At 41.0% G+C, this 26,612-nt stretch overlaps 3 protein-coding genes across 3 annotated transcripts in view; 1 reads left to right on the top strand and 2 right to left on the bottom strand.

The window, feature by feature from the left end:
* The window catches only part of STARD9 (StAR related lipid transfer domain containing 9), a gene marked incomplete at its 5' end in the record, with an annotated part of 99,635 nt that extends 88,431 nt beyond the window's left edge, over positions 1-11,204 (bottom strand). The window contains one exon of the mRNA XM_082282933.1: positions 11,158-11,204. Within this exon, the coding sequence (XP_082139059.1) occupies positions 11,158-11,204 (47 nt within the window). The remainder of the gene's footprint in view (positions 1-11,157) is intronic.
* Positions 11,205-13,866: 2,662 nt separating this feature from the next.
* On the bottom strand, positions 13,867-18,808 carry HAUS2 (HAUS augmin like complex subunit 2). Its single transcript, XM_082283313.1, has 6 exons — positions 18,400-18,808; positions 18,114-18,206; positions 16,242-16,311; positions 15,310-15,442; positions 14,552-14,660; positions 13,867-14,414 (listed from the first exon to the last, which is right to left on the bottom strand). The coding sequence occupies exons 1-6, from the start codon at positions 18,694-18,696 to the stop codon at positions 14,265-14,267; spliced, it is 852 nt and encodes a 283-aa protein (XP_082139439.1). The 5' UTR covers positions 18,697-18,808; the 3' UTR covers positions 13,867-14,264.
* LRRC57 (leucine rich repeat containing 57) lies at positions 18,748-26,554 on the top strand. The gene is made up of 6 exons (XM_082283314.1): positions 18,748-18,835; positions 19,564-19,734; positions 20,906-21,041; positions 22,046-22,314; positions 22,785-22,970; positions 23,515-26,554. The coding sequence occupies exons 2-6, from the start codon at positions 19,651-19,653 to the stop codon at positions 23,554-23,556; spliced, it is 717 nt and encodes a 238-aa protein (XP_082139440.1). The 5' UTR covers positions 18,748-18,835; positions 19,564-19,650; the 3' UTR covers positions 23,557-26,554.
* The last annotated feature ends 58 nt before the right edge of the window (positions 26,555-26,612 follow it).

Here is a 26,612-nt window from a genome sequence, read left to right as displayed (position 1 = left end):
AAGGGGTAGATTGAGATGTGACCCACATAAGATTTCAAATTTTAAAATCAATTGGGGAATTCAAATAAAAGGTCCCTCTAAGTAGCTTTTATACATTTTAAAACATAATTCCCCATAACCTTATCTCCTGCAGCAGCTGAACTGCTCTGGGTGAAGCTTAAAAATAATTTTAAGAAATCTAGTCTCAGGCAAGCATTCATGAATACAACATTTGTACTCAAACGGTTGAAATCTGGAAAAGCTTTTAATCATTTTAAATGCCAGGGTATTCTAGTTGCAGAAGTAAGGCAACTTCAACAACAAACAGTGTTCTCAACCCAAGCTGTAGTAGTTACATGAAACTCACTGCCTTCAGTCCACATGTGTTACATATAATCCTACAAACAAGTGACTTTACTCTGTGGCTTCTTATAGACTGATGCTCTCACAGGCTACAGTCTTACTAAAGATTAAAGAAGAAATCCCAAACATAAAATCTTTGAGATACAAAAATTTTCTGGATATAGAAAATTTTATACTCATATTTACACATCTACTTATGTTAAAATAAACATAAACCCAGTAAAATACAAACAACACAAAATGAAACTGTCACCTTTTAGCTGAGGGTATAAAGGATTCCACGTTATGCAGACATAAAGCTCTATGTAGCAATCAAGTACCTTCGTTTGAGTTTCACAAAACAAGAAAACCACCAGAAACAAAGACAGAACTAAAATCTCCCCGTACTCTGGGTGCATAGTCACAGCACCTAGACTTTTATCTTAACTCCAGACTGCTGCTGAAAGAGGCAATTTCTCTTTGCTGCTCCAACCTCCCACATGTGTTTCTACTTTCTAGCAATCACACACCCATGCAATGACTCAGATCAGCTGAGATCAGAGGAAAAGCCCCACACCAAAATAAAGAATCAAGGTGTCACAGGACTTGCAAGCCCTTCCAGAGCACTGAGCACAGTGGTCACACAACGTGATGAGCCAAAGCAACAGAAAGGGCAGGAACACGTGGTGGTGGGAATGGAGACCCCTCCCTTCTGCTGCAGCTTACAGCCAGAGACGAGGGAGCATAAACAAAGCAACCTGTAGCTGCCACCAGCTCTACAGACTATGTGTTTGAACTCCCTGCAAAAACGTGTTTATATCATGCTTCATTTAGGTACAAAACAGAGAACTTTGGAAAAGAAAGCAGTTTCCTAACTAAAGCCAAGGAGGAAAAACAGACTCACAGCTGTTCTAGATATTTTGACCTGAACTTCAGATTACAAATACTGCAAAAGCTCTCTCAGAAAAACCTGTGTTTGTCAGTACAGTCTTACACATATGTGAAACAGTTTGCATTTGAATGATAAAGCAACCCATCATCCTTAGGGATGGGTGCTCTGCTCCACAGGTATGAAAACCTGCAGAGAAATGGCTGGGTGAACAGGGACATGTATATGTGCACAATCCAAGCTATATTAGTGAACTGTCCTTGACTATCAACAGGATGTTGGGGAGGGGGATGCTGACCACAGAAAGAGGAAGACTTATGTTAGTTAGTCGTGTGCATATTAATCTGTAACCAGTCGCTTGCTATTAAGGGCCACGTGAATAGCAGCTATGATCCAATAACATGGAGCTTGCTTATGTGTGCTTGGGGAATTAGGGTATACCTATGGGACTGACAAGAGAATAAAGAGAGTTCCATCATATCTCTGTGAGAAGCATGGTTCATCCCAGCAGAACTCTGGCTATTAAAACTGTATTCTCTTTACCAATAAAATCAACTTCAAAGTATGCTTCTCTAGTAACACGTTTGACTTCTGCTGCTCAGAAGTCACTGGGGTTCTAACATTTAGTTTTCCCATCCTCTCTTTCCCCTCACTTCTTGAAAAATGCATGCTGTGTTTGGGAAATGCCTCTCCTAAATTACTTTCCATGAAAACAAGTTGCCTGTACAAAGACAAAGCTGTAGAAACACCACTTAATGGTGCTTGTCCCAGAAAAGACCTGCATCTTCTCAGTCACAAAAAGCTTTAGAGAAATGCAGACCGAGCAACAGAACAGTGACACAAGTACAGAATGCAGTGGCAGAGCTGTAATGGGGAGCTACAAGGGAGACCTGACAGAAACTAAGCTGCTGCAGCAGTCCAGAAGACATGAGCAGCCCAAAGGAAATCTCATACCATTTGCTGTTGCTATGACAATTTTTTGCAGCCAACATGTAAAGCTATTGCAACCCCACGGGGACAAAGACAGTCTGAGAGAATTAGCCAGCGGGAAAGAATCATGGAAGGATCAAGACCCCAGAGAGGGACACTTCCACAGCTTGCTGGATCTCAGTGAGATGAGTTCAGACACAGAACACAGAAGTGCAAGGAGGTATGCAGAGTTGGAGGAAACAGTGGGTGGAAAGAAAGGGGGAAGTTGGGTTTTTTTATACACTCTAAAATGTGCCCTGCTTCTCCTCCACCCTCTCAAATAACTTGGAGAACAAAGGAAGCTGACTTTTTAGAAGTTGCCTGTTTGTTTTAGGAACATGTACATGTGATAAAGCAAAAATACTGTACTCATTAGCAGTAGACGTGTCACGCAACAAAACAGCTTCTACAAATAGAGGCCAGCAAAGTACTCACCAAAGTAATCAAACATACTAAAGCCAACATATACAGCTTAAGAAAATTACTAAATAATTTTTTAAAGAAGCTTCAAAAATAACCCTGCAATGTAATAATTGCAAGTACTTAATGCTTTCCTGCCAACTCCCACCACCCAAGTTAACTCCAGACCCAACCTCAACCTGTACTGAAACACAGTCCCTCAAAAGCAGTGTGTCAAGAATATCAATCCCTCCCCTCTTGCACAGGCTCTGCTAGAAAAAAAAGTAGCCTTCTGTGTCAGGATGTATACCAGCAGTTACTGCTGCTGTCTCTTGGACTGTCACTTTCCAGGACGTGACCCATGACTATGATAAGTAAGGCAAACATTTACCTCTTGTACCTGGGGACACTTTGTGCCATCTAATGGCACACCTATGCCATTCACCACCAATCACCACGCCAGCAGTTTATGTATAGTCTGGAAGAAAATCTAGCCCAAGTAATTTCTTGGTCATGAAGTCAAAAGATTTTATGGGGAAAACTTCAGTTAGCCAGATTTATCTTTTCTTTTCCATTAATAGTATGTCATACAGTGTCTCTGACTTGTTTATTGGCAGCCTTGGCAGAAGTATCTTTGAGAAGCTGCCATCTTTGCACTTCTTGAGTGACTGACCAACCTTGGCCACGGAAACAAAGAAACAAACTCTGCAGGGCATATTCTCAGCTTTGCTAGCCTTCAGAGAATGCTACCCCAGCCAAACGGGTTGAGGATATATCTGCTGAGAGACCGAGGGTCCAGTGAGAAGAGCACTAAGATTCCATGCTGCTCCATCAAAAATTGTAGAGAAGAATGTGAAAGCTTTCAGCCATTAGAGCTTCTGCGCTCTACTGAGAAGTTAAGGTACCTACAACCACAACTTTCCCAAACACAGCATCCCTCCACAACACCAGTGTATTGTATACTTATACCTGCTGCTGTAACCTGGCAAAGTCGAGGTGCTAGTAGTATGAACACCCTCACTTTGGCCAATGCAGGATTTTTTAATATGTAAAAATAAAGTATATGTAAAAATCAAGTAAATTTACCTAAGATTCATTTTCAGTGTTTCTCATTATTCTCATTACTCAATACCATTTTGGATATTTCTCTTTAAAGTCAAAACTGTTTCACTGTGTCTTGCAAATGGGAGTGCACACCCGGTCAGCAATCCTCCTACCAAATTCAGAACAGATGTTTATAAATAATTCTAAACTCTCTGCTGAAGCCAAGTACACAGAGTTCACCAAGACAGCACGCTGCTATACGAGACATGCTGCTCAAGCAATTTTTTGAAGCTACTCCCAACTGCATGGAGCTTTCATTGGCTCTCATAATGCCTAACACAATCTGAAAGTCAAAAATCACCAGTCCTAGTGATTACCATTATTCTTGTGTGGTTTCTCCCATTCTCCTTTGCAAATACTATCTAGCAATAAAAATATGAATATTTGGTGCAGATATAACCATGAGGCATCTTCTTTGATAAATCCAAGTCAGAAATACTCCTGATGTTCCAGCAGTGCTTTGAATTGTTGTGGAATAATGATGTTTTCTTTTCATGTAGAGACATGGAGGGGAGAAGGGAAGAGGAGAGGAAAAAGCCTTTTTCATCTGTCATACCACCAGCATTTAAGGAAGCATGAAATAAGGAGGATTTAAAACAAAGCTACAGTCCAGTCAGTGCAGTTTCATCCACCCTTGATTTCACAGCTGCTTACTGAGCAATGACACAATATAATTCAGACTTTTGCATCAGAGGAATTCTGTACAAATGCCATGTTTTCTATGCAAACCTGAATTTGGATACAGAAGTCAGTCTTCATTCCACCTGGACAGAACTTCAATCTGGGATCATAGTCAAATAAATGGCTGTGACACTGAATGCTGCAATGTGCTGTCTCACCCTTCCTGCTTTGGTACCTTTCATTTTATTATTTTTTTATTATTAAAAGCAGCTACTATAGTAGACCCTTAGATTTTACAAACAGAGGGGCAAAACTAATTTTCTTTTAAATATATGCTACAGATAGGAAGGTGGCAGTAAAATTTTAGAAGTGCACTGCTTTCTAAAGATCACATAAAGCACTGGATTAGAGAAAACTCTGGAAATCCTACCCAATCCTACTCACATAAATTCTCTGTGCACAGTAGTGATGTCTCACCATGTACTCCACAAAACTTAGCATCTAAAGACTGCATCAGTCCCCAGGGAAGATGTGATCTCTATGCATGAAGTCACATCACCTTACACTACAACTTCTCTCAGATAGAGTAAGTGGTCTTAGAGAATGAAACCACCCAGCAAAGACATGACTCCAGCCAGGTTATTTAATGGCATCGTGCCTCCTTTTTTCTTTGCTGCATACAAAAGTCTGATCCCTGCTCCAAGACATTCTACACTCATGAAGTGTTCTTAGAACTTGGGAGGAAATGTGTTCTATGGAAATGCAAAATATTAGGAGAAAATAGAAGGCTTCCAAAAGCTGGTTCTGCTGGTGGTGTTTTATGATATTGTTGTAACTGCTTTTGCATGGGCAATAAGGTAAGAGACAGCCTCTTACTCTGGGAAATAAACCATCAGTAGGTAGCACCTTGTGCTCCTGGCTTAAATGAGCACAGGCACATTTGTATTGTCATATAACATTAGTAGAAGTTTAATCTTCCATGGAATGGGCAGCAGTGGCCACTTAGTACATCACAGAATATTCTGAGTTGGAAGAGACCCACAAGGATCCTTGAGACTAACTCAAGGAATGGCCCATGTGAGGATCAAACCTACAACCCTGGTGTTATCAGCACCATGCTCTGACCAGCTGAGCTCATCTCAGGGTCATGTAGAGTTCTGCTGCTTTAACAAACTAGAAAGTCTGCCCTTTATCAAACTCAGAAAACTTGGTTCATGCAACTTCAAGAAAAATACATCTGGGAAAAGCTGCTGATGCAGTACCCTTATAAAGTCACAGATGTGGCTTATGGAAACCATCTGCTAATACCAAGTATGGATGCTACAAGAAAAGAGCAACCAATGACAGCTTACGTGAAACTTAAAATAATAGACTAAGTAAAAGAAAATAACTAATTTGACAGAGGGCAGAAAAGATGCCAATATAACCTTAACAGGATACACAAATATTAAAATACATTTGTTTGGAGAGGGACTTTCTTTATAAAACCAAAATTAAAATATCAACTTTTCTTTCAAAAATCCTTGTTCTGCTGTGGAAAAGAACTTGAAATTACAAGCTATGCATAAACAATGCAGCTCATACAGATTTTCAGACAGCAAAAGACTCTTGGAGGCCTGAGACAGCTCTTTCCCACCATCAGGTACCAATCCCAAAACCCATGTGTAACAGAGAGACACAGAGGAACAACACTCACCCAACTACCACAGCAGCTAAAAGTAGGTAAAAGTCTGCCATTTCTGTCTGTGTGAGAGGGCGACAGCACCAAAGTCGCAAGGAATATATATATATGAAAATATACAAGAATGAGAACAACAACAAGCTCCAATCTGCTGTTGCTTTAATTTTATTTTGATAAAGCATTTAACATCTGCTATGCATAAGATTCAAGTAATGTTTTCTACGAAATTTACCACAAGTTATCACTCTTGTCAGCAGTAGACCACATTGCTGTATCTAAGTTCTTGTGGTTACACATGAACATGTAGAATAGCTAATAGCACAGTCTATAAAACAGCAATAAGTCTTCCTTGCAAAATAATCCTTCCTTTGTTTACTATGATTACAAAGAACAAGGGAGATAGAGCACAGCAGAGACTAGTTAAGAAAGTAAAAACCAATAGTGATTTACTTTGTATCATTTCTAAAATTATCTGAAAGTAATTTTATTTTTCCACATAGCTTTCCTTTTGAATAGAAATAGATTTAAAATATTCACATCATGATGCACCCATCCATCAAGCTCCTTTCTCAGCTATTCAGTGAAGCCATGCTCAGCACACTGCTCAGGTCAGCCTTGCACACCAAGCCTTTTTCTACAAACTCTAAGTGAGAAACTTTCCCTAAAAACTCCCTCCCAGGCATGGGCTTGCTCACCTGAGTTCTTAGGACCACAAACTCAACCCCTCCTTCCCATCCTATCCTCAAGCCTCATTAACTGTTGCATACCAGGAAGGCAATTAGAGGAATATGTCATACAGAGCAGCAGCAATGAGGAAAACAACTGTTGCAGCTCAGACTGTGATAATAAACACCTGCACAGCTGGAAGAGTGGTTCAGCTTTGCCACCTGGGACTACCCAGACATTTCTTTGATGCTTTCATTTGCCAGAGTGTGGAGGACAAAGTCAGGAACTCCTGAGGGGACTGGGGAATACAGCTCAGAAACAAGGCAAAGCAGAAAAAAGGCAAAGAGCAGCTTTTGGATCAATTAATCTGTTCAGCAACTATTTCAGGTGACAGGTCTGTGAAGTTCACAGAGGATGGGAAAGTTAATTTGTGAGTTATTAAAGACACCAGGAAGACTCTCTCAAATAAGAACTCTCTCCTTTTCCAGGCCAGAGAAGCAGCTGAAAAGTGGAGATGATATTTTCAACAGCAGAATATGTCTTATGTTTTGCTCAGTCCTGCACAAGTAACTCCCAAACCTGAGGGTACTATCCCTTAAAGTTCCAAAAAGCATCACAAGGCAACCTGGATGCCCTAGTGTCAAGTTTTTAACTAACAACACTGTAACTTTACAACTGAACAAAACAAACTTGCTGTGAATGATTTTACTCAGAAAGCTGAATCAATCCACAATTCATGAAGGAATGCAATGTCTTCTAGTCACTGGTCTGTGCTAAGAAGAGAATCCTATAGCAATGCATGAGACTCTTCATTGTGGTCTAGAGCACTGTCTTCTAAAAATTGTTCTTTCCTATCTCTGACTTATGTAGCAGCTCTCAAACTACACTGTGATAAATGACTGAATCCTGGGTACACACAAGTGAACTGAGACCAGCTGGATGGAGAGCAGAAGATGTAGTGGATCAGGGAGGGAAAGGCATGAGGCAGCTGTGCTCCATCCTGGTCCCAACACAATACTGCCCTGGACACGCGGATCACTCCCCTCCCAGAGAGTCTCCCATGCACAAACAGCCCTCCCTCTCTCCTCTTACATAACACAGGGCTGAGATCCTCTACAAGAGCAATCAGCAGCCACAAGTAGGTACTAGAATCATGATGGGTTACCACAGCAAAGGGACAAACATGTTTGAACCTAGCAGCACATAAAATCTAGCATTGGTTTCTGCTGGCCTACATAAAAAAGTAAAAGGACATGTCCAACACTGCAGGTGTTTCTGTAGCATACAAACACCCAACACAGTGTTAAGAGAACTACCCAGGCACAAGGAGAGCCCTGGACACAGTACTTGAACATGAATACTTTCTCAGCCAGTCACACCATTTCCAAGTCTGGAGGGCGAGGTCTCCTATCATAACACCACACTGCAGACTGCAGTGCTGGCATCCTCCACAGAGCAATCAAGAAAGAAAGAGGAACAGCATTCCTAGTTCACATAGCTACGTGCTAGCTTTCAAAGCGTTTCCATCAACAAGTTCTGACTGACAGCCAAAAATAACATTACACTTTCCTTACAAAAGTTTCACATCCAATAGACCAAGCGTTAAGATGTCCGGAAATAAACCATAAAGGGATTTCATCAGTTCCCTGTTCCTATTTAACACCTGATTATTACCTATGGCTATAGACGATTTAATGCACCCATTCGGGCTTCCGGATTTCATTCTAAGGGGGAAATGTATTTACACAGAGCAAGTATCTGTGTAACCTCAAAGTAACAAATCTTTTTTAGTATGTAGGATAATAAATGTGTAATAAAGACTTTTAAACATTACTCCAGGGAAAATATTTAACTAAATTTACACCCAGAACTATATTTTGGTGATAAAAAATAATTTAGTCTGTTACAGAATGACTGATAGCATTATGAAGAACGCTGGTTACAGGCTGTTTAAACTTTAGGCAATGGAAAAACTTCTGCATTTTGTGTAACTGTGCTCGCTTAATATCTGTCACAGATTATTTGGGCACATGAGTTCTCTGTCAACTGTGATGGGCTCCATACAGATGCAGAACAAAAAGACCACTCTTTGCCTTATGCTAGATAACAAAAGTTTTGAGAGCTCCCGCATTACCATTTTTTAACATCTGAATTTTCAGTAAATTTTAAGATGCAAAGCCAGTGTTTGTCTGCCATTGTAAATTAAATGAAGGGCAGCAATGAGGAAGTTTGCATGATAGTCTAGAAACAACCAACTCACCCATGAGTTCTAGCCTTTACCTGCAGCTTTCCAGTTTCTGGTACTCTTAAAAGGCCAGGTTTAGTATCTTTGGCTGGAACTGAGGTTGTACAAATTACAGTACTTCAATCCAGTAGAACTGAAATTTTTACTGCAGGAAGTCTTCCTTTTTAAAACACCTGAAAGATCATAGAAGCTGTGGCAACATGGGTACCCTGTTGGGGCAATTGCAGAGTGTGTGTATAGAGACAGTGAGAGCTTTGTGTGATGACAGTATGGAAGCAGTATAAAAAGCTGGAAAAGAGCAGACCTTTATGCCCACTGAGAATTTTAGTCCTTTCAATGTCTATCAAGGTTACTCGAAGCCTTCATATATTTGGTATTTGCTTCTAAGTCATTACAATCGGACAATTTTGTTCAAGGCTAGAAAGCAAGTTCTCATGTCAGAGCCTTCACAGAGAATATACAACCACTTCCTCTTCCCATTTATAACATACAAAAATCCATCTTGAAATGCTTTTGCTGACCTCAACTGTGGCAGCACAGTAGAAAGAACAACTGGCCTACTGCCTCTGCAGTCAAACACCATGAGACTGGTCTCTGCCTCCCTCCCCATCCCATCTGTTACACCATAATGAGCTGAGTAGGTGGGATTACTTAACAGTTTCTCCCTCCATTACCCCTGAGTTTCCACTCTCACCTTCATACAAACATTTCTGTTTCAGCCTCAGATTAATTTCTCTCATGTGCAAGAAGCTGCCCACCTTTCTGATCACAGCCTCCTCTCCAAACTACATTCCTCACCAAACAGCTGGCCCACACTGACTACATCAAAGGTTTTCCTGTTTACCACACCTTATCTGACAGTTACAGGTGCTGTTTAATGCTATAATGATACATTCACTATTATGTACTATTTAAAGCAGCCCACCTGGGAAAAACATTAAGACAGATGTGATGCAACATTCCTCACCAACCAGGATTTAGTGAGAGGGAAGATAATGATAAAAATCAAATAATATATCCACCACTAAAACAACACCAAGCAATAAAAGGTTAAGCTAAGCTTACTTCAATGCTGCAGCTCTTCTTAAAATATGCCAATATCTATTAAAATCTGTTCCATTCACAGCTATACAACAAATCAGAACTATATAACCCAAGCATGATTTTAAACAAAATTATGGACAGAGTATTTTTAAAATCAGTTAGCTTTGACTTAAAGGCAAAATGTGCTGAAAACCTGTAAATTAGTTTGCACATTTCCCTTTTCTATTAATGCTAGCAGGCTTGTATTGGGCGGGATTTTAAATTTTATTCAAAACTCCCTGATGTCTGTATCTGAAAAAAACCCCAAAAACCAACAAAAACAAAACAACAAAAAAACCCACTATAGACAAAAAATAAGAACGAAAGAGTCCAAAATATGCTAGTGTACTGCTGGCTAAATGACTAGGCTAATTTTCTGCCTGGCAACTCTTCAAGAATCATTTTCTCTACTGCATGAAAGAGTTATTTATCACAAAAGTCCGTGCAGTCAGAAGACAACATGAGGGACTTGTGCCAAAAAGAAAGGCAGCATCAAACCAACCAAAGACTGGCCCTCAGAGCTTGTACTACTTTTCAAAGCATTCCTGTTTGGAGTGTTATAGCATTTCTCTATCAGGAGGAGTAAATTACCAGCCACTGACATTTGGGCTACTCGCTTTTTCTTTTCTTCTCCGAATTTCCAAAGTCTGCAAGGATTTAAGCATGTATTATATACAAATAACACCAGAGCATTGTGCTACGGCATCTTTTTCTCTGTGGGAGTTGTCTTCAAGCCGTTTCATGTAGCTTTTGGGATTTCCATTGGAGCCAAGCAAGCCGGGGAGGGAGCGGAGCGGAGCGGAGCGACAATGGGAATATCCGGCTCTGCCTCCCGCTGGAAAAAACAGCAACAACAGCAGGGAAAGGGAAGACTCCTTTACACTGTATGACAATTGTCCTATTTTGGGGAGCTCAGGAAGAGGGAAGTCAGCCTAACAGTTCCACTGGGTGACTTTTCCAAGAACACTTTCCAAGCTATTCAGCGAGGCGGCGAGAGGCTGCCACTCCTCCTGTCGCACCGCGGAGCTCCCCAGCGCCTGCTGACCCTCCCTCAGTGCCGGCTAAGCCGCCCCAGGGCGGCGATCCCATCCCGGCCGACGGGACCAGCGGCACCCGATCCCCCCCCGCGGCCGCCGGGACCCCCCGTGCCCCTCCGCGTCCCTCCGCGCCCCGCCGCACCTTTTGCTCAGAGGCCGGACCCGCACGGCCACCTTGACGTTGGCCATGGCTCGGCTCACGCCCAGCAGCTGCGGCCGCCCGCGCCCCGGCCCCGCATCCCGCCCCCCGGCCGAGATGGGGAGGAGCGGGACGAGAGGAGCCGCCCGTCCCGTCCCGTCCCGCCCCGCAGCGGAGGGCAGCGCAGGAGAGAGCCCGGCCCAGGCAGCCCCGCGGAGGGAGCGCCGGGGAAGCTTCCCCGGGCGGAGAGCAGGAGTTTCGGGGAAAGTCTGCTCAGCGCAGCCGCGCGGCAGCCTCTCCAGTATCCAAACCGCGCTTCTCCGCCTGAAACAGGGCTGCCCGGGAGAGCGGCACCCGCACAGAAAGAGACGGCGATTTCGCGCTCTCCCCCCAGTTCTCTTCTGCAGCAGCAAACCAGCGCAGGTTTTACCCAAGAGTTCAATGCCGCCAGCCCGATTAAGGGTGGTGCCCTTAAAGCGCTCACTAGGGACGAGCACTGTAAGCACTCCACATTAATTTGACAGGAATTTAGGGAAGGCAAGTATCCCTTCCTTATTAGTGCTAAAGGAAAGGTCTCAAGTGTTTTAGATTCCTTTGGAAACATCCCATCTTCATGTCTGTTGTACTTAGGATCGAAAAGAAAATCTTGACACTTCCAAAGAACTTTAATTGAGATCAGTATCTAGTTGTTGCATTGATAAAAGGTTTGTATTTAGGGTAATATAAAAATCACGGAAAGTTTTTAAAAACTTCTTTTAGAATACTGTCTCTGTCACTTACTGGTATTACCAGGAAGATGCAAAAGCAAGTAGCATTGGCATAAAGAAGATGCCAGGCTCAATAGACAAATCCTGTTTGGTTTTGACAATTCCTTTTGCCAATGCAAATTTTTAAATGGACTTCTGGTTTTGCATTTCAAAATATGATAAACGGAGCTACATCTGAATATAATATATGAGAGTTTTAGAGTCCTGTGTTGTTTTTATATTTAAACTTCTGTTTAAATTGACTTTTAACTGTACTGCTTTTTTGTACTTTATGTATAGTTCTTCTCATGAGACAGTTTGCCGTAAACTCCAGAAATGTTATATCTAAATGAAAAAGGTACCACATTCCAGAAACTTTCCCCAGTGAAGCACGGGATAGAGCCTTTGGACCCAATACTTTATTCACCACAGCAATGCTAAAATGAATACCTACAAGTTGTGAATCACTGTATACTTCCAACAGATTTATCCCTTTAAATTACACTAAAGAATTAATTGACACATCACTGGCAAATGGCAATTAGGTAAGCTCTACCAACTCCAGAGTCCAATAGTCCAATAGTAGATACAGTAAAAAAAAAAAAAAAAGCTCAACTCTTTGGGATATGGCAAAAACACATATTTCAAAGAGCTACAAGGAACAAATTGACTAGAATATTTTCATTGTACTCTAAAATTATTAAATTACAACAGCTTTAATTTGTCTGACCTAAATCATCACTGTAAGACATTGGGAGTGAGAGGCTAAGCCTATGATAGATATAGAGGACATTGATTTACAAAAATCACAGAATCAATTAGGTTGGAAAAGACTCAACTCATGGAGTCCGACCTACGATCACCTATGGTTCTGTTTTCTCCCATTTCACAGAATGTGCAAAGCGTTTTCAGTAAAAATGTCAGTTTCTTTGCAGTTGTGTGGAAAACCTTCATTTTCACATCTGGAACAACAGACATGGGACTTTGGACTCAAATCCTGCAATAACCTATATAGCAAGTGTTGGCACAAAGACCCCATTAATGTTTGTGGGACTTGATCACGAGTTTATATTCTTAGATTCTACCTTGTGACATTCTGCTTAACCTAATTTAAATTGTTTCTATCCTCTTAACTTTCCTCAACAGCAGCAGAGAGGAACATTGCCATAGCTTACACAGTATACTAGAGATTTGTTAAGTTGGGTGTCTTGTCATCACACCCTGCAGAATGGTTACAAAGATTAAAAGGAGATTCTCAGAAAATTTCAAATATAAAATAGACCAAACACAAGTAAGTCATAATAGAGTGTGCTCAACAAAGAGCCAAAGATTTCTTCCTTAATTCTGCTTTAAGTTTATAGGCAATAATCGGATAAACTTGTGAAATCTGTGGTACTGAGCCACCCAGTGGTTATTTTGAAAAAGCAAAATGCTCTTACTTCAGCAACAGAAATCAACAGATTGGATGTTCACGTACCAAACAATACAATGGTAGAAAGGAATACATCTGCACCGCTTCTGTCTGCTCCATATCCTGAATACAAAACTGGGCACCCTCCAAAGACAACCATCCTGGTTTATAGATGTCCTGCCCATGACATTTCACCAACCTGTCTCTTCCTGAGGGCTACAAACTGCAACAATCAATGCTTTTGATAAACTGTCAATCTTACTCATGGAACAAGAGTTTTATTCTAAGTGGGACACCAAAAATAGGGAAAGCAACAGAAAATCTGAACAACATATTTATATCATTGAGTATCGAGAATATACTTGCTATCATTGAAGCATGGTTTGCAAATCAGTAGACCTGCCATATATCACCAAGTCCATTCCCTGCTTTCCCACAAAACCACATCAGTCACAATAAACTGTAATTTAAAACTAATTAAATTTCTTGATTGGAACTCCTACAGAAACATAAGCTTGGACCTAAGATTTTATAACAAAATTAAAAGCAAGAAACTGACCTTTTGAAATCTAGTGCTTTTATTGAAGTTTCATGGTGATGTACAAAATACAGTGTTTTATCAAGATGCTTACAAAAATGAATAAAGATACTATAGCAAGTGCAAAAGAAATATCAAAACAATTTTCCATTGAACATACAGGCTCCAAGAGACTCCAATCCAACTATTTCAAAAAGGAACTCCTTAACAGGCTTCTCAGCACCCTGTCTTCCTATGAGCTACTGCTTATTGTCCTTTTATTTCGTAAATAGTTGGAGAACTGTTACTTAATAACAGAAATATAACTACCTACAAAGTCTCTGTTGGATTAAAAGACACCCATGTTGCAGTTTTCACAGAAGACCCTAAGAATGTAGTTCTTTGAATAGTCATCCTATTTGAGAAAAATGATTTGTTAGGTTAAAGATAAGCCAAAGTCCAAGTCAGCAGTATTGAATACGTTGTTAGAATACACTTCCTTTTGCAGTTTTTCCCATTTCAGTATTTGCTCTGTCAGCTCCTCCAACTCTATCATGAGCACCTCTGTTTTTGACAAAGTGGTGTCCTGAAACAGAAGAGGGTTGGATTTAATCTCTATACATCCTGTCAGTCTATCAGGACATAAAAGTAACTTAAATAACCAAACAGCATTGCATTTTTCATGCCGGAGAAGACAGCAGGTTCAGTTCTTTTACTACTCACCATATTGTTCATCATATGTGATATCTGAGGCATGTTTCTTACAGACTGCAAATGGCTTTCAAGCTTCTCAATGAAAGTCACAGCCTCTGTCAGCAACTCTACTATACACCTGTAACCAAAAATGAGCTCAAAGGTTGTGCTAAACAACAAGAATTTAATACCTATAAGCTCTTTTTTCATTGCCCTGCTTTTCTTAGTCCCCTTCTCCAGCTTTATGCAAGTTCCTTACCATCTAATTAATTTTTCTGCAATTACACTTCTTGCATGACTTAGCAACAAGCAGGGCAGGAATGACAGAAATGACTAGCCACTTCTTCAGTACTTGGGCTAGATTTTTAGACCATAAGAAGAAGGACTATACTTTTAAAACATGCACTATGTGTGTCTGGGAATCATTCATGCTTAGTTCTAAGCAAGCAACAGTGGTAGGAAGATACCCAGTGCTAAAGTAACAACTGCTTGGGAGAAGCATAACAGAATCAGCATGTAGCACATTTGTTTAAAACATCACAACTTGTTCTGTAGACTTCTGAAGACAAGACCAATAACCTAAGTAAATATTCATAAAATATGTATTACTACCTTCCTATGAATTTATCAGTGAGTAAACTACTAGCTTTTAGCTGAGGTTCTGCTATCATTTTTTATGTCTATTTTTATCAGGGGAAAAATTAATGAAAGCATGGGATTTTACTGTCTACTAGTTCAAATTAATTTGGACTCATGCATACAAGAACAATTCTTTTCTGTGTGCCTACTTGTGAAAAGTAGCCTCAATAGGCAGGCTCTCTTGACATCTGTGTTTTATCAGCCTCTTTCTGAGAGCCCTCTTCTCTTTCAGTATGGCTTCCAGGTGCCTGTTCATATCTTGCAAAATTTCGCACTTTTTCCCTGTAAAATAAAATTGCAAAGTTGAACCTATTGTCCTGCTAAAACAAGAGCAAAATTTGTCCAGCAGACAGAAAGAAAAACACTGATCTATTGCAATGGACAGCTTACATTCAAGACAGACATTAATCAGAATGGCTTTTGCTGGAGCATACATGATTTAGTATCAGCATGCACTCAAAGTCACCATAACTACTTTTTAGATATAGATATGTTGTTTTACATTATCCATATTCTTAAGTAAATTCTTTTTGAGATGAAGTCAACTTCTTAAACTATAGCATGGCATTGAAGTATTGCAATAGATTTCACCACCCTACCCTAACAGTGGCAGGCTAGAATGCTTTTAAGTACCCATAAAATCATAGTGGAAAAGTGTGAAATAATAGATGAACACATATGCTCCCCAAGTGCTGAATTATAAATTTAAGTTAAGTTTAGGGGGAGAGAGATGCAGCAGAAACATACGGAGTTTCTGGAAAACAAACAGAGTAGCACATGCAGGCCAACGGTTACTGATGATCTCAGAGCTGATGCTCCACTGACCCTGGAGTGCTGACCACACCTCCCACACTGTTTTGGAGAATGAGTTACACACAGAGCTTCTACTGAGACTGTAGAGAGTGCAAGTTCAAGTAGTATGGAAACATGCTTTAGATGTTAATGAAACACCTACCACCTCTAACAAGTTATTCAGAGACGACTGCTGCAATAACTTCTGGAATTGTCATGTACTCAGAAGAAACATTAATCTGCTGCTAATTTAAGACTCTTGGTTTTTCTACGGTACAACTGCACTTACCTAAGTAAAAATGGTGAGTAATGTCTGCTGTCTCATTCTCCAACTGCATCATTTCAGTTTCCAGTTTTATCTACAACAATAATAGCATCAAATGAAAATGCATTTTTAACATACTTATCCAGATATTGTTGATGCTCGTGGGGTGGAGGAGGAAGTAGAAAGGCAGAAAGTGGCAGCATAGGAGAGAGCATGTGTACGAAAGAGAGCGAGCATTACCACAAGAACATGTTACCTTGCTCTCTGGAGAGTGTCTACTACTAGGTGGGGCTTTTTTGGTCAACAAGAAAAAGACTGTTTAAAAAGACCAACTTAAACAATTTGGTGATTTGTGCTGGAAAAGACAGATCTTGCAATTCATTCCTAAACCACAGAATTTATGATAGAATGGCTTGGGTTGGAAGGGCCGTTAGAGATCATCTAGTTCCAAACCCCTGCCAATGGGCAGGGATATCACCTGCTAGACCAGGTTGCTCAGAGCGCCATCCAACCTGGCCTTCAACACTTTCAGGGATGGGGCATCCACAACTTCTCTGGGCAACCTGTTCCAGTGTCTCACCACCCTCACAGTAAAGCATGTTTTCCTAATATCTGATCTAATCTAATCTATCTTTTAGTTTAAAACCATTCCCCCTTGTCCTAGCATTATCTGCTTGTGTAAAAAGCCACTCTCCCTCACTTTTTAAGTCCCCTTTAAGTACTGGATGGCTGCTGAACAATCCATGCTCTCTCAGCCTGTGTTTGTAGGAGAAATGTTCCAGCCCCTGGATCATCTTCATGGCCCTCCTCTGGAACTGCTCCAACAGGTTCACCTCTTTCCTGTCCTGAGGATCCCAGATCTGGACACAGCATTTCAGGTGGGGTCCCACAAGGGCAGAAGAGGTGAACCCCTCCCTTGCCCTGCTGGCCACGCTGCTTTTGATGCAGCCCCTGATGTTGTTGGTTTTCTGGGATGTGACTGCACGTTGCTAGGTCACGTCTAACTTTTCATCCCAAGTCCTTCTCCACAGTGCTGCTCCCAATAAGTTCATCTCCTGGTCTGTATTCATGTCTGGGATTGCCCTGACCCAGGTGCAGGACCCCACATTTGGTCTTGTTGAGGCTCATGAGGTTCTTGTGAGGCTACTTCTCAAGCTTGCCCAGTCCTCTGGATGGCATCCCATCCTTCTGTTGTGTCCAGTGCTCCTCTCAGCTTAATGTAATCTGCAAACTTGCTGAGGGTGCACTGATCCCTGTCTATGCCATTGATAAAGATATTGAAGAGCATCGGTCCCAGGACAGAGCCCAGATAACACTGGTCACCAGCCTTCAGCTGGACATAGAGCCATTGACCACAACTCTCTAGCTGTGTCCATTCTGCCAATTCTGTAATCACTGGATAGTCTACCCTTCAAACCCATGTCTCTCCTACTTACATGTCTTGCAAAGCAGTTTCATAGTCTATGTAATGTCTAAACCAACATTATAAAATAAAAGGCAGCAGCTGGTTCAGGCAGTAGGAAATGCCTGAGATTACTGCCGGCTAACCAACAAAATTGCCTATAAAGAGGCACATTTTTGTGACTTGAAGTCAACTACATATTCTTTACTGTTCAGTTTCCTTAGAAAACTTCAGGAAACAATTTAGTCAAAGGTGCAGCCTGCTGAGTCCTTCTACTTATTCCTAAAACTTTTGTTTCACAGTTTTGTTCTTTTCTTGATGACAACTCAGTCCACTGGGGAAAAAAGTGCCAACTGTTAAACAGCTGAACTGTTAAAAAACCCCTCAAAACATGAGACAACATGGCACGTAGCAGTCTGATACTTCATCAGAGCCCTGGATTACCGCCAGGTATCAAAGTGCTGAGTGCACACTGGCAATAGTAAAGGCTGTACCTCATTGATTTCAGCTTCCGTGTTTACCATTTCTTCCATCTCTGAGAATTTTGCAAAGCATGGCGTTCTTCTACTAGTTAAATCCAAAGCCTCCTTTGAAAGTAAGACAACAGGAAAAATGCAATCAGTAGCAAGAAAGTACCGAGCAAATGCTCCATAATAAATCTTCCACAGTTTGAAGTTGTTCCTCTCCTGCGCTCCGCAATACAGCACAATTCACCCGAACAACGCCTAAGTCACGCCACTCCGCGGCGCCGCCCCCGCGGCCGCCGGGCCCGGGCGGTACCTGGCTCACGGCGCCCGCCGCCAAGCACCGCTCCAGCAGCACGGCCGCCGCCGAGCGCTGCCCGGGCTCCCAGGGCCAGGGCTCGCCGCCGCCCTGCTCCTCATCGCTCTCCACGTCGAGCCACGCGCTCCACTCCAGCTCCAGTTCGGGGTCGCCATCGAGCTCGGAATCGGACTCGAGCTCGGGGTCGCTCGCTCCGCGGGGCCGGGGCCCGGGGCTGGGGCTGGCGGCCTCCACGGGCGGACTCCCGGCGTCTCGCAGTGACGGCGGCGGCCGGGAGCGCCTGGGGGCCGCCATGACGGGCGTGGCAGGAACGGCGGTGACTCGCGTCCGGTTCCGGGCGGGCGCTGCTGGAGCGGCGGTTCTGGAAGGGCGGAGCGCGGGGGAGAGCCGGGGCTTTGCCGCCGCGGAGTGTCTGCCAGCGGCGCCCGGACAGGTTGGTTGAGCCGAGCCGAGCCGGGCCGGGCCCGGCGGCCTCCGACGGTGCTGGGGTCGGGGCCGGAGCAGCCGGGCGGGGTTGGGGCGGGGGGACCGCGGCCTGCAGCCGGTCAGGGCTGGCCTGGCCCCTTGCCGGGGCGCCCGCTGCGGCACGGGGCGCATCTCCTGTCGGGCTCCCCGTCGCGGCTGATTACGTGCTGTCCCCCGGGCTTCATTCCCCACCGCCCGGCTGCGAACCCGGCACTAATCCCGGGCCCGTGACTCGTGCGCCCTGGGATTAAACCCGCCTGGGGTTACGGAGGTGGGTGTCGTGTGTCTGCTAAGAGTCACGGCAGAGGAGTCAGTTCTCTAAATAGAATAAAACCCAAATAAAACCCAAATAAAACAGTAGCAGTGTCGGCAGGCCAGCGCTGATAGATGCCACAGAAATCACAGCCCGTCTGCGTGGAGAATCTCCTTATGCTGCGGGGTCTCGAAAGAGGCAAAATGTGGAAAATGTGCAGTTTTCCCACTTCGTTTTAACTCTGCTTGTTGCATCATTTCAGTAATCAAACTGCTGTAATGTAGACGCCTTAATCTAGGTAAATCTAGGTAAACCTTTAGACTTCTAGGTTCTAGCTATGAGGGAGATGAAAACGCAGCAGTGAAATGGTTCAATGTGTCAGAATGCTTGTAGTGTTGGGGACAGTGCACGTAAAATGACTTTTTACATTTGCTTTATTGCAGAGACTTTGGATTGCAGTTCTCTAGCACAGAGTAAAACTGGCTGACACCATTACTCGAACTCCGTGTGCTTGACAGAGAACTGTTAGGATGGGAAATAGTGCACTGAAAGCCCACCTGGAGACAGCACAGAAAACTGGTGTGTTTCAGCTAACGGGAAAGGGACTTACTGAGGTAATGTATGGGGGGGGGAAACATGGCTGTTTGTGTGTATGACTGACACTTTGGGAGAGAAATTCCCACTTCACTGTCATAATGCAGTTGCATACCTGTATTTCTTGTAAACAGTCATGGAAAATATTTCAAGTTTTGTTGGGTTTTTTTTCACTTTTGCTCGCCTTGTCTTCTGATTGAGGATTTATCTCTCAGGGCACTTATATACTTGTGAGCTTATGCTTTACACTATGTATATCTTCAAGAAGTACTAATTTTGATGTTGTGCCTTTAGAAAATGTCTGTAAACTTGAGGGGGAAAATGTAAATTTTATAACCATATTGTTGCTCAGAAAGGTACTCCACAATTTGTCACATTTAGATACTTCTGTTGTATTTAATTGTAGTCATATGAATAGTCTGTACAGGCTTTTCATTGGGCTGGCAGCAAGCATCACGAAAGTTTATTATATTGGAAATTATCTTAACTTAGACTCAACTCCAGAAAAACACAGAATGTCCTGGAACCACAAATCCAGCAAGGATTTGCAGGATAGCCAAAAAACCCTCTATACTGCAGTAATTTTCCAAGACTTTTCTAACATACTTTCTTCCACTGTCCTACCTCCTCTCTTCACTTTTTCTCTGTCAAGCCAAAGGAGAATCAAAACCACTGGCTTATTCGCCAGGACTCCTTGATGGTGATTGTCAGGTTTTTCTTTTTTTCACCTGAGTGCCAAGACTCAGTACCAAAGTGGTACAGGATGTAAACAAGAATAAGGAAAATGGTATACATAATTACTTAAAAAGGGAAGCAGGAGAAAAGTTTTCAAATCATCCTCTGCTAAAATATAGAGGTATTAACTAGGTGTAGAGTATTTTAAATGACAGGCATGTTTAAGAGAAGCACATAAGAGGATGAAAATGTAATGTTTTTAATTTTACTTATTTGGATGAAAAACTACTCTTTCTAGATGTTAGTGTTTTCTTTATACCCCTTTTCCCTACCCCAGATGAAATAATATTTTAAAAAATATGCATTGAACAAATTTGCCAGTTGTGCTGTGGTGATTGGACATTGTGATACATATGACAGTATGTAACAGTCGTACAAGTAAAATTTTAAGCTGTATGCCGTGAAAATTCAACTTCTTATCAACTATTTAAACACTGTATCTTTTCCCCCCCATAGTTTCCTGAAGATCTGCAGAAGCTAACAAGCAACTTAAGGACAATAGACTTGTCGAACAACAAAATAGAGCTCTTGCCACCTCTCATTGGAAAATTTTCCTTTTTGAAGAGCCTTGCTCTAAACAACAACAAACTGAGTATGCCTGCTAATTAATATCTCCACTGATTTTTAAAATAATAAGTTGTTTTCTCTATCAAAAACGAAATTTAATTATTTAACTCTCACAAGATGTAAACAGGGAGTTTAGTCACTTAAACTGAAATCTTTGGAATTCACGTACAGGATAAAAACCTCTAAATCATAAATTCTACAAAACTAGTTGCCACTTAGTGTATTATTAATTTTACAATGACACGTGAGTACTTAAACCCATAGAGGTTTTGTGCTGTGACTTACCTGATGTGAAGGTTTAACAGTGTCAGATGGTTTACTACTTGCCTAGAGAACAGGTAATGAAAATCATATGTAGACAATGTTGCTGGCCATTCAGTGGTTGTTACTGTTTCTGTTAAACAAACATCCATCATTATGGAAAAATCACAATGAAGAAACTAGGGGTTTTAGGCATTAATTATGTATTACCTGCCTTTTTGAAAAAATGGAGATAATTTACGAACCTCACTGACTCTGTAGTGCAGCTCAGGAATGTTAGAGATTATACTCATGTGTAGGTGGAAAGAGGGATGAATGGATGCCAGCAGACCTTACCTGGTGAGGTTTGTATGCTGGTATGACACACTATGAATTATCTCATAACTTACTTCTGAGCAAGTTGAGTAATACCTTTAAAGGGCAAAGGTGAAGCTGTGAATTTTGTGGTTTTTCAAGTGTCATAGAACCTGTTGGCAGAGTGTTAGTAAGGACTATAACTGACAGGCTAAAGTCTCCTGAATAGTGATTTCAGACTGTGATTTGAATGTCTGCCTTGTCTGCAGATTGTGGAAGATGGTTAAAAAGCATGTATCATCTCTGGGCTTAAGTTTCTGTGCAGGGATCTGTGCCTTCACTGGAAAATGGGGAGGAATTCAGTGAGAAATTACTTAAATAGTACTGTTCTTCATGCAGAAGCTTATTTGAACTAAATGGGTATGCATGTTTACTGCTTTTTAGATCATATGCTTTTCTGTCATTTTTCTGTAGCTGCTTTACCTGAGGAGCTGTGTAAACTGAAAAAACTGGAAACACTACACCTGAATGGCAATCACTTGAGGCAGCTACCAGCTGCATTTGGACAACTTTCAGCTCTCAAAACCCTAAGCCTCTCTGGAAACCAGCTTCGGACTGTGCCTACACAGCTCTCTGGTCTTCGCCATTTGGATGTGGTTGATCTTTCAAAAAACCAGATCCAAAATGTGCCTGACACTGTGGGAGAACTGCAGGCTATCGAACTCAATTTGAATCAGAATCAGGTCTGGTAACTGAGATGTTGTGGGCATGTAGATTTAGGACATGGTTTACCTTGGACTTGATACAGCCATGGAACATAGGATGAGACCATCAAAACTTTATAGCTAAAAGACATCTCCTGGACACAACACAAATGAGGAATCATAACTAGAATTTGTGTACCAATATATCCAACTGCCTGATTTGATTAACTAAAAAATCCTGAATTTAGTCATGCAGAAAATGATTTGAACAGTTCTTGAGCAGGAATGTGACAAACAGATGTGTAGGTTGCTTGTCATCATGGAATAAAAAAAGTTATTTTGATTTTTGATCATTTGTTACTTATGTATTATTTTTAAGTACTTACTATTAGTACAGTATAGTTTACATTTACAATATGGCAGTTGTTCTGTGTAAGTCTGAAACAGATCACTTTAATAATCACTGATCACTACCATTTTAATCCTGTTTCTCTTTTCATTTCCACAAGATTTCCCAGATCTCCGTTCAGATCTCCCACTGTCCACGCCTCAAAGTCTTGCGTTTAGAAGAAAACTGTCTAGAACTCAGCATGCTGCCTCAGAGTATCCTCAGTGATTCCCAGATCTCACTGCTTGCAGTAGAAGGCAACCTCTTTGAAATCAAGAAACTCAGAGAACTGGAAGGTTATGACAAGGTTGGTTTTTTGTCTTTTTTTTTTAAAGAAACTCCTGGTGAAGTCCTTACTCAGAATACTAAGCATTTATGCTGGTGAATAAAAGCACTAAATAGTCTGTTGGTAGTGTCATTGCTACTGGATTCATAACTAACTTCTGAAAACAACTTCAAGAGTTCTTCAAAGATAACTTTGTCATAGGATTCAGGGTCGATGTTCTTTCATCAGCATCTTTTGAAGGGTGGCTAGTAATGACAGGTGTCTTCACTTTGATGGGATGAAAAACAATGGATTCTTCGTATTATACAGCATTCATAAGTATTTAGCATTAGTTCATCCTTAACACTGGAGATTTGACCATTAATCTGAATTGCAGCAAATGCCAGAAATTTTTTGGGGGTGTCTTTGTTTGAAATGAAAGCTCTAATAGTTATGCCTGGGATATAAAAATATGCTTTAGATGCAGACTGTTTTTGACTCTTAGAGCAGAAGCTTAGCTGCTTTAAGTAATAATGAATTCTCTATTAATTTCTGAGAAAATCTTAATTTTTTGTTTTCTTTGTAGTACATGGAACGATTCACAGCTACAAAGAAGAAGTTTGCATGATTGCTGTTCTGACCCTGTATATTACCAGTAAGAAGACCTAGATTAGAAGCGTCTGCTTCACTGACTTAAACCAAGGCTGATGAAGGAAATGATCAGAGTAGTCCTCTTCTAGTAGTCTGATACAGCCTGTTAAGGCCACATTGAATAAACTTGAACTAGAGAATTTAAGTATTGAACTGATGAACCTGCCCAGGGGCCAGTTTTGATTTTTGTGCCACAATAGCTTTTAACACAGTACATGTTCTCCTTTGTCAGGGCTTGTTCCATCACAGAGAAAGGGAACAAGCATTTCAAAGTGGCCGGTTCCCTTTTGTCAGGAAGCTGGCTGTTGATCTGTAAGAGGACTTTTCTTCTGGAAACATTTTTCCATGATAGCACATGGAAGTTCTACCACCAAAGCACTGTATGTCTTGCAGCAAGCACTGTTCTGCAGAGAAGAACTTTTACAAATGAGGTTTTAGTTTATAACCTGTATAAGTTTGTTTTTTTTTTTTTATGAAGCACAAATAGTTGTGGTTAAGTTAAATGTTTTATTAACAGCTTCCAGTAAAGAAATTGTGGTTTGAGCATCCTTTATTTATATTTAACTCTACAGGCTTTCTTTTCCCATAAGCAAGAATTGCACTACAGTCCATTTTTGCTTGAGCTGTATCAAATAAAAATTAGGTTCATCTTCAGTGTATTCAGTAAAAATGTATATCGCTAGAAAATATAATATCCTTGCACTGACTCCTTGTGTACAGAGCAATGCTGAAGGTTTTAGTTGTCAGCCCACTGCTGCTGCCTTATTACCAAAAGCACCTAGAAAGAGCTAAAAATGTATGCAATTATGTAACTTATACTGAAAAGGAAAATGTACTTGTATATTTTAGTAAATTATTTTCAAAAAATCAGTTCAAGTTTATTTGGTGTAACTGTTGTCATTTTAATAGGTAGTACTAAGATGTCACTGAAAGCCCTCATTAGTTACCTGGGTCTGTCAGTTGTTGGTAACAGCTCCACCTCAACATTACACCCATAATTAGGACTAGCAATAAGTGGTTCTTTCGTGATGCTCAGAGACATATTTAATTCCCTGACCCTGTTGCCATCTTATTTCAATTCTTACATAGTAATACTTAAGAGTGTTTTAGGGGACATCAGCTCCTTATACAAAGGATCAATGTGAGTCATCATTTAACAGGGAACCAGTTGTACTAGCTATTATTTCATTAAAAAACTACTAGCTTCTTGTCAGAAGTAGCTGTCAGCTGACAATGTTTATGAGACTTTGTTTTGCAAGACATAACCAGGAAACTGCTTTAAGAACATGTACATGTTACCATAATGCAAGGCCCTGTATAATCAGAAATCTATTCAGCTTCATGCTAATAGATTCCACAGATTATGACATGCAAATTTGAGCAGTGAATAAAGCCTCCACACTTGTTCTAAATTTTAGCTCCTTCTACTTGATACCTAAATCCCATTTGAAGTACTAGCTTTTTTTTTTCCTGTAGATTTGCTGTGCATGAGACATCAACAGAACAAATTAACTGTTAGCAGATTCCCCCTTTGTATTCACCAAAGGAGTGGTCTGTTATCAATATGTATGCACTTGGCAATACTGTGCTGTGGTGGCATTTTGGTTTTACTATTTTTTAACTGAAAGTATCTGTGCTCTGAGATGCTGCTTCTCTCATTTAACATGTATTTATGAGGATTCTTTTTTTCTATTCAACAACAATGTGTAAGAGATGGTAGAGCACAATTGTTGAAAATTATGGAGTTAGCATTGCTATAAAAAAATATCTTACTACTGTGGGAAGTATTTAATTAAGTCAATATTTCTTTTCTTGATCACTAGCACATTTAGAAACCTCTCAGTTGCTCACTGTTAGGCTCCTTTGCTGCCTTGGAGTTATGACAGCTATCAAAGCTTTTGTAGAGCAAAATGGAGAAAGCACCATGTAAAATACTGATTGGAATCGAGTTAGTCCTAATTAATTAAACTTCTTCCAGAACAGAGGAAGACTGATTTCTGTTTCAAGGAAAAAATAACTTACTGATGCCCTTACCTGTTTTAACTCACTGCAATGAATGTAACTAAGTCACAGAGTAGAATGCTGTTCTAGATATTTCAGCACTCTGTAACCTATTGATGGTTTTATATTGGGACTTCCTGTTTTCCCTTCTCATCACCCCCACCCTACAACAAGTGAAGCTATAAACCAATTTTATTTCCATGCACAATCATGCTTGCAGCTTTTTAATTTTTGATTTACTGAGGTAGAACATTACCCTAGTTAACAATATAAACCATTTATGTATTTTGTTTCAGACCTGTATCACTTGCTCTCCAATTTTCCATTGCACTAAGACACACGTTTCATCCATCTATTCAACCAGCATTTAGATACTGTTTTGCTTCAAGTGCAGCGAAAGTGAATTAGCAACTGCGGGTTATTGTGTGGTGTAAACAGTGAGTTGTTTCACCATATAGCCTTCACAGAGGTGAGTTCTGCATGTAGCTGTACAAGCAGCATGTGCTGCAGTTCACAGTACAGTTACTGCTGTGCTAAAAGTCTGTCTTTCATTAAGGAGTAGACTAGCTTGAATTTACCAATTATTGTCCTTTAAGCATACCCATGGAACATGTGCTGCCTCCTCATAATAGTTACGTACGCAGGCTGTCCCTAGTTTCTTTACATAGTTATATAGATAGAGTAGATATATAGTATGTTAGAAGTACTTCTTCCAAGCTCTTCCCAGGTATGGTAGTCTCTCTTGCAGCTCAGAACTGTTGCAAGTCAACAAAAGTCTCGATTTCCCCCCATACCTCTTCCCTCTTAAGAGTGTTCTGGGAAGCTGAGGCTCTAGTATGAGAGAAAATACAATTTAAATTGCCTCACAAATGAAATTGCATTGGCAGTAGGTTAAATCACTACATTTCATCTACTGGACTTGTTATTTGCTAGGCATCTGTTACCAATACTTAACTAGGAAGTTTTAAGTTATTTTACTTTGTTCCTTTATCATCCTGAAATATACTCCCATGTATGTCATGGTCTTTCAAA

The sequence above is a fragment of the Coloeus monedula genome (assembly GCF_965178545.1).
Source record: "Coloeus monedula genome assembly, chromosome: 6".
In the NCBI taxonomy this organism is placed as follows: Eukaryota; Metazoa; Chordata; class Aves; order Passeriformes; family Corvidae; genus Coloeus; species Coloeus monedula.
This window is presented reverse-complemented; position numbering and strand designations above follow the sequence as displayed.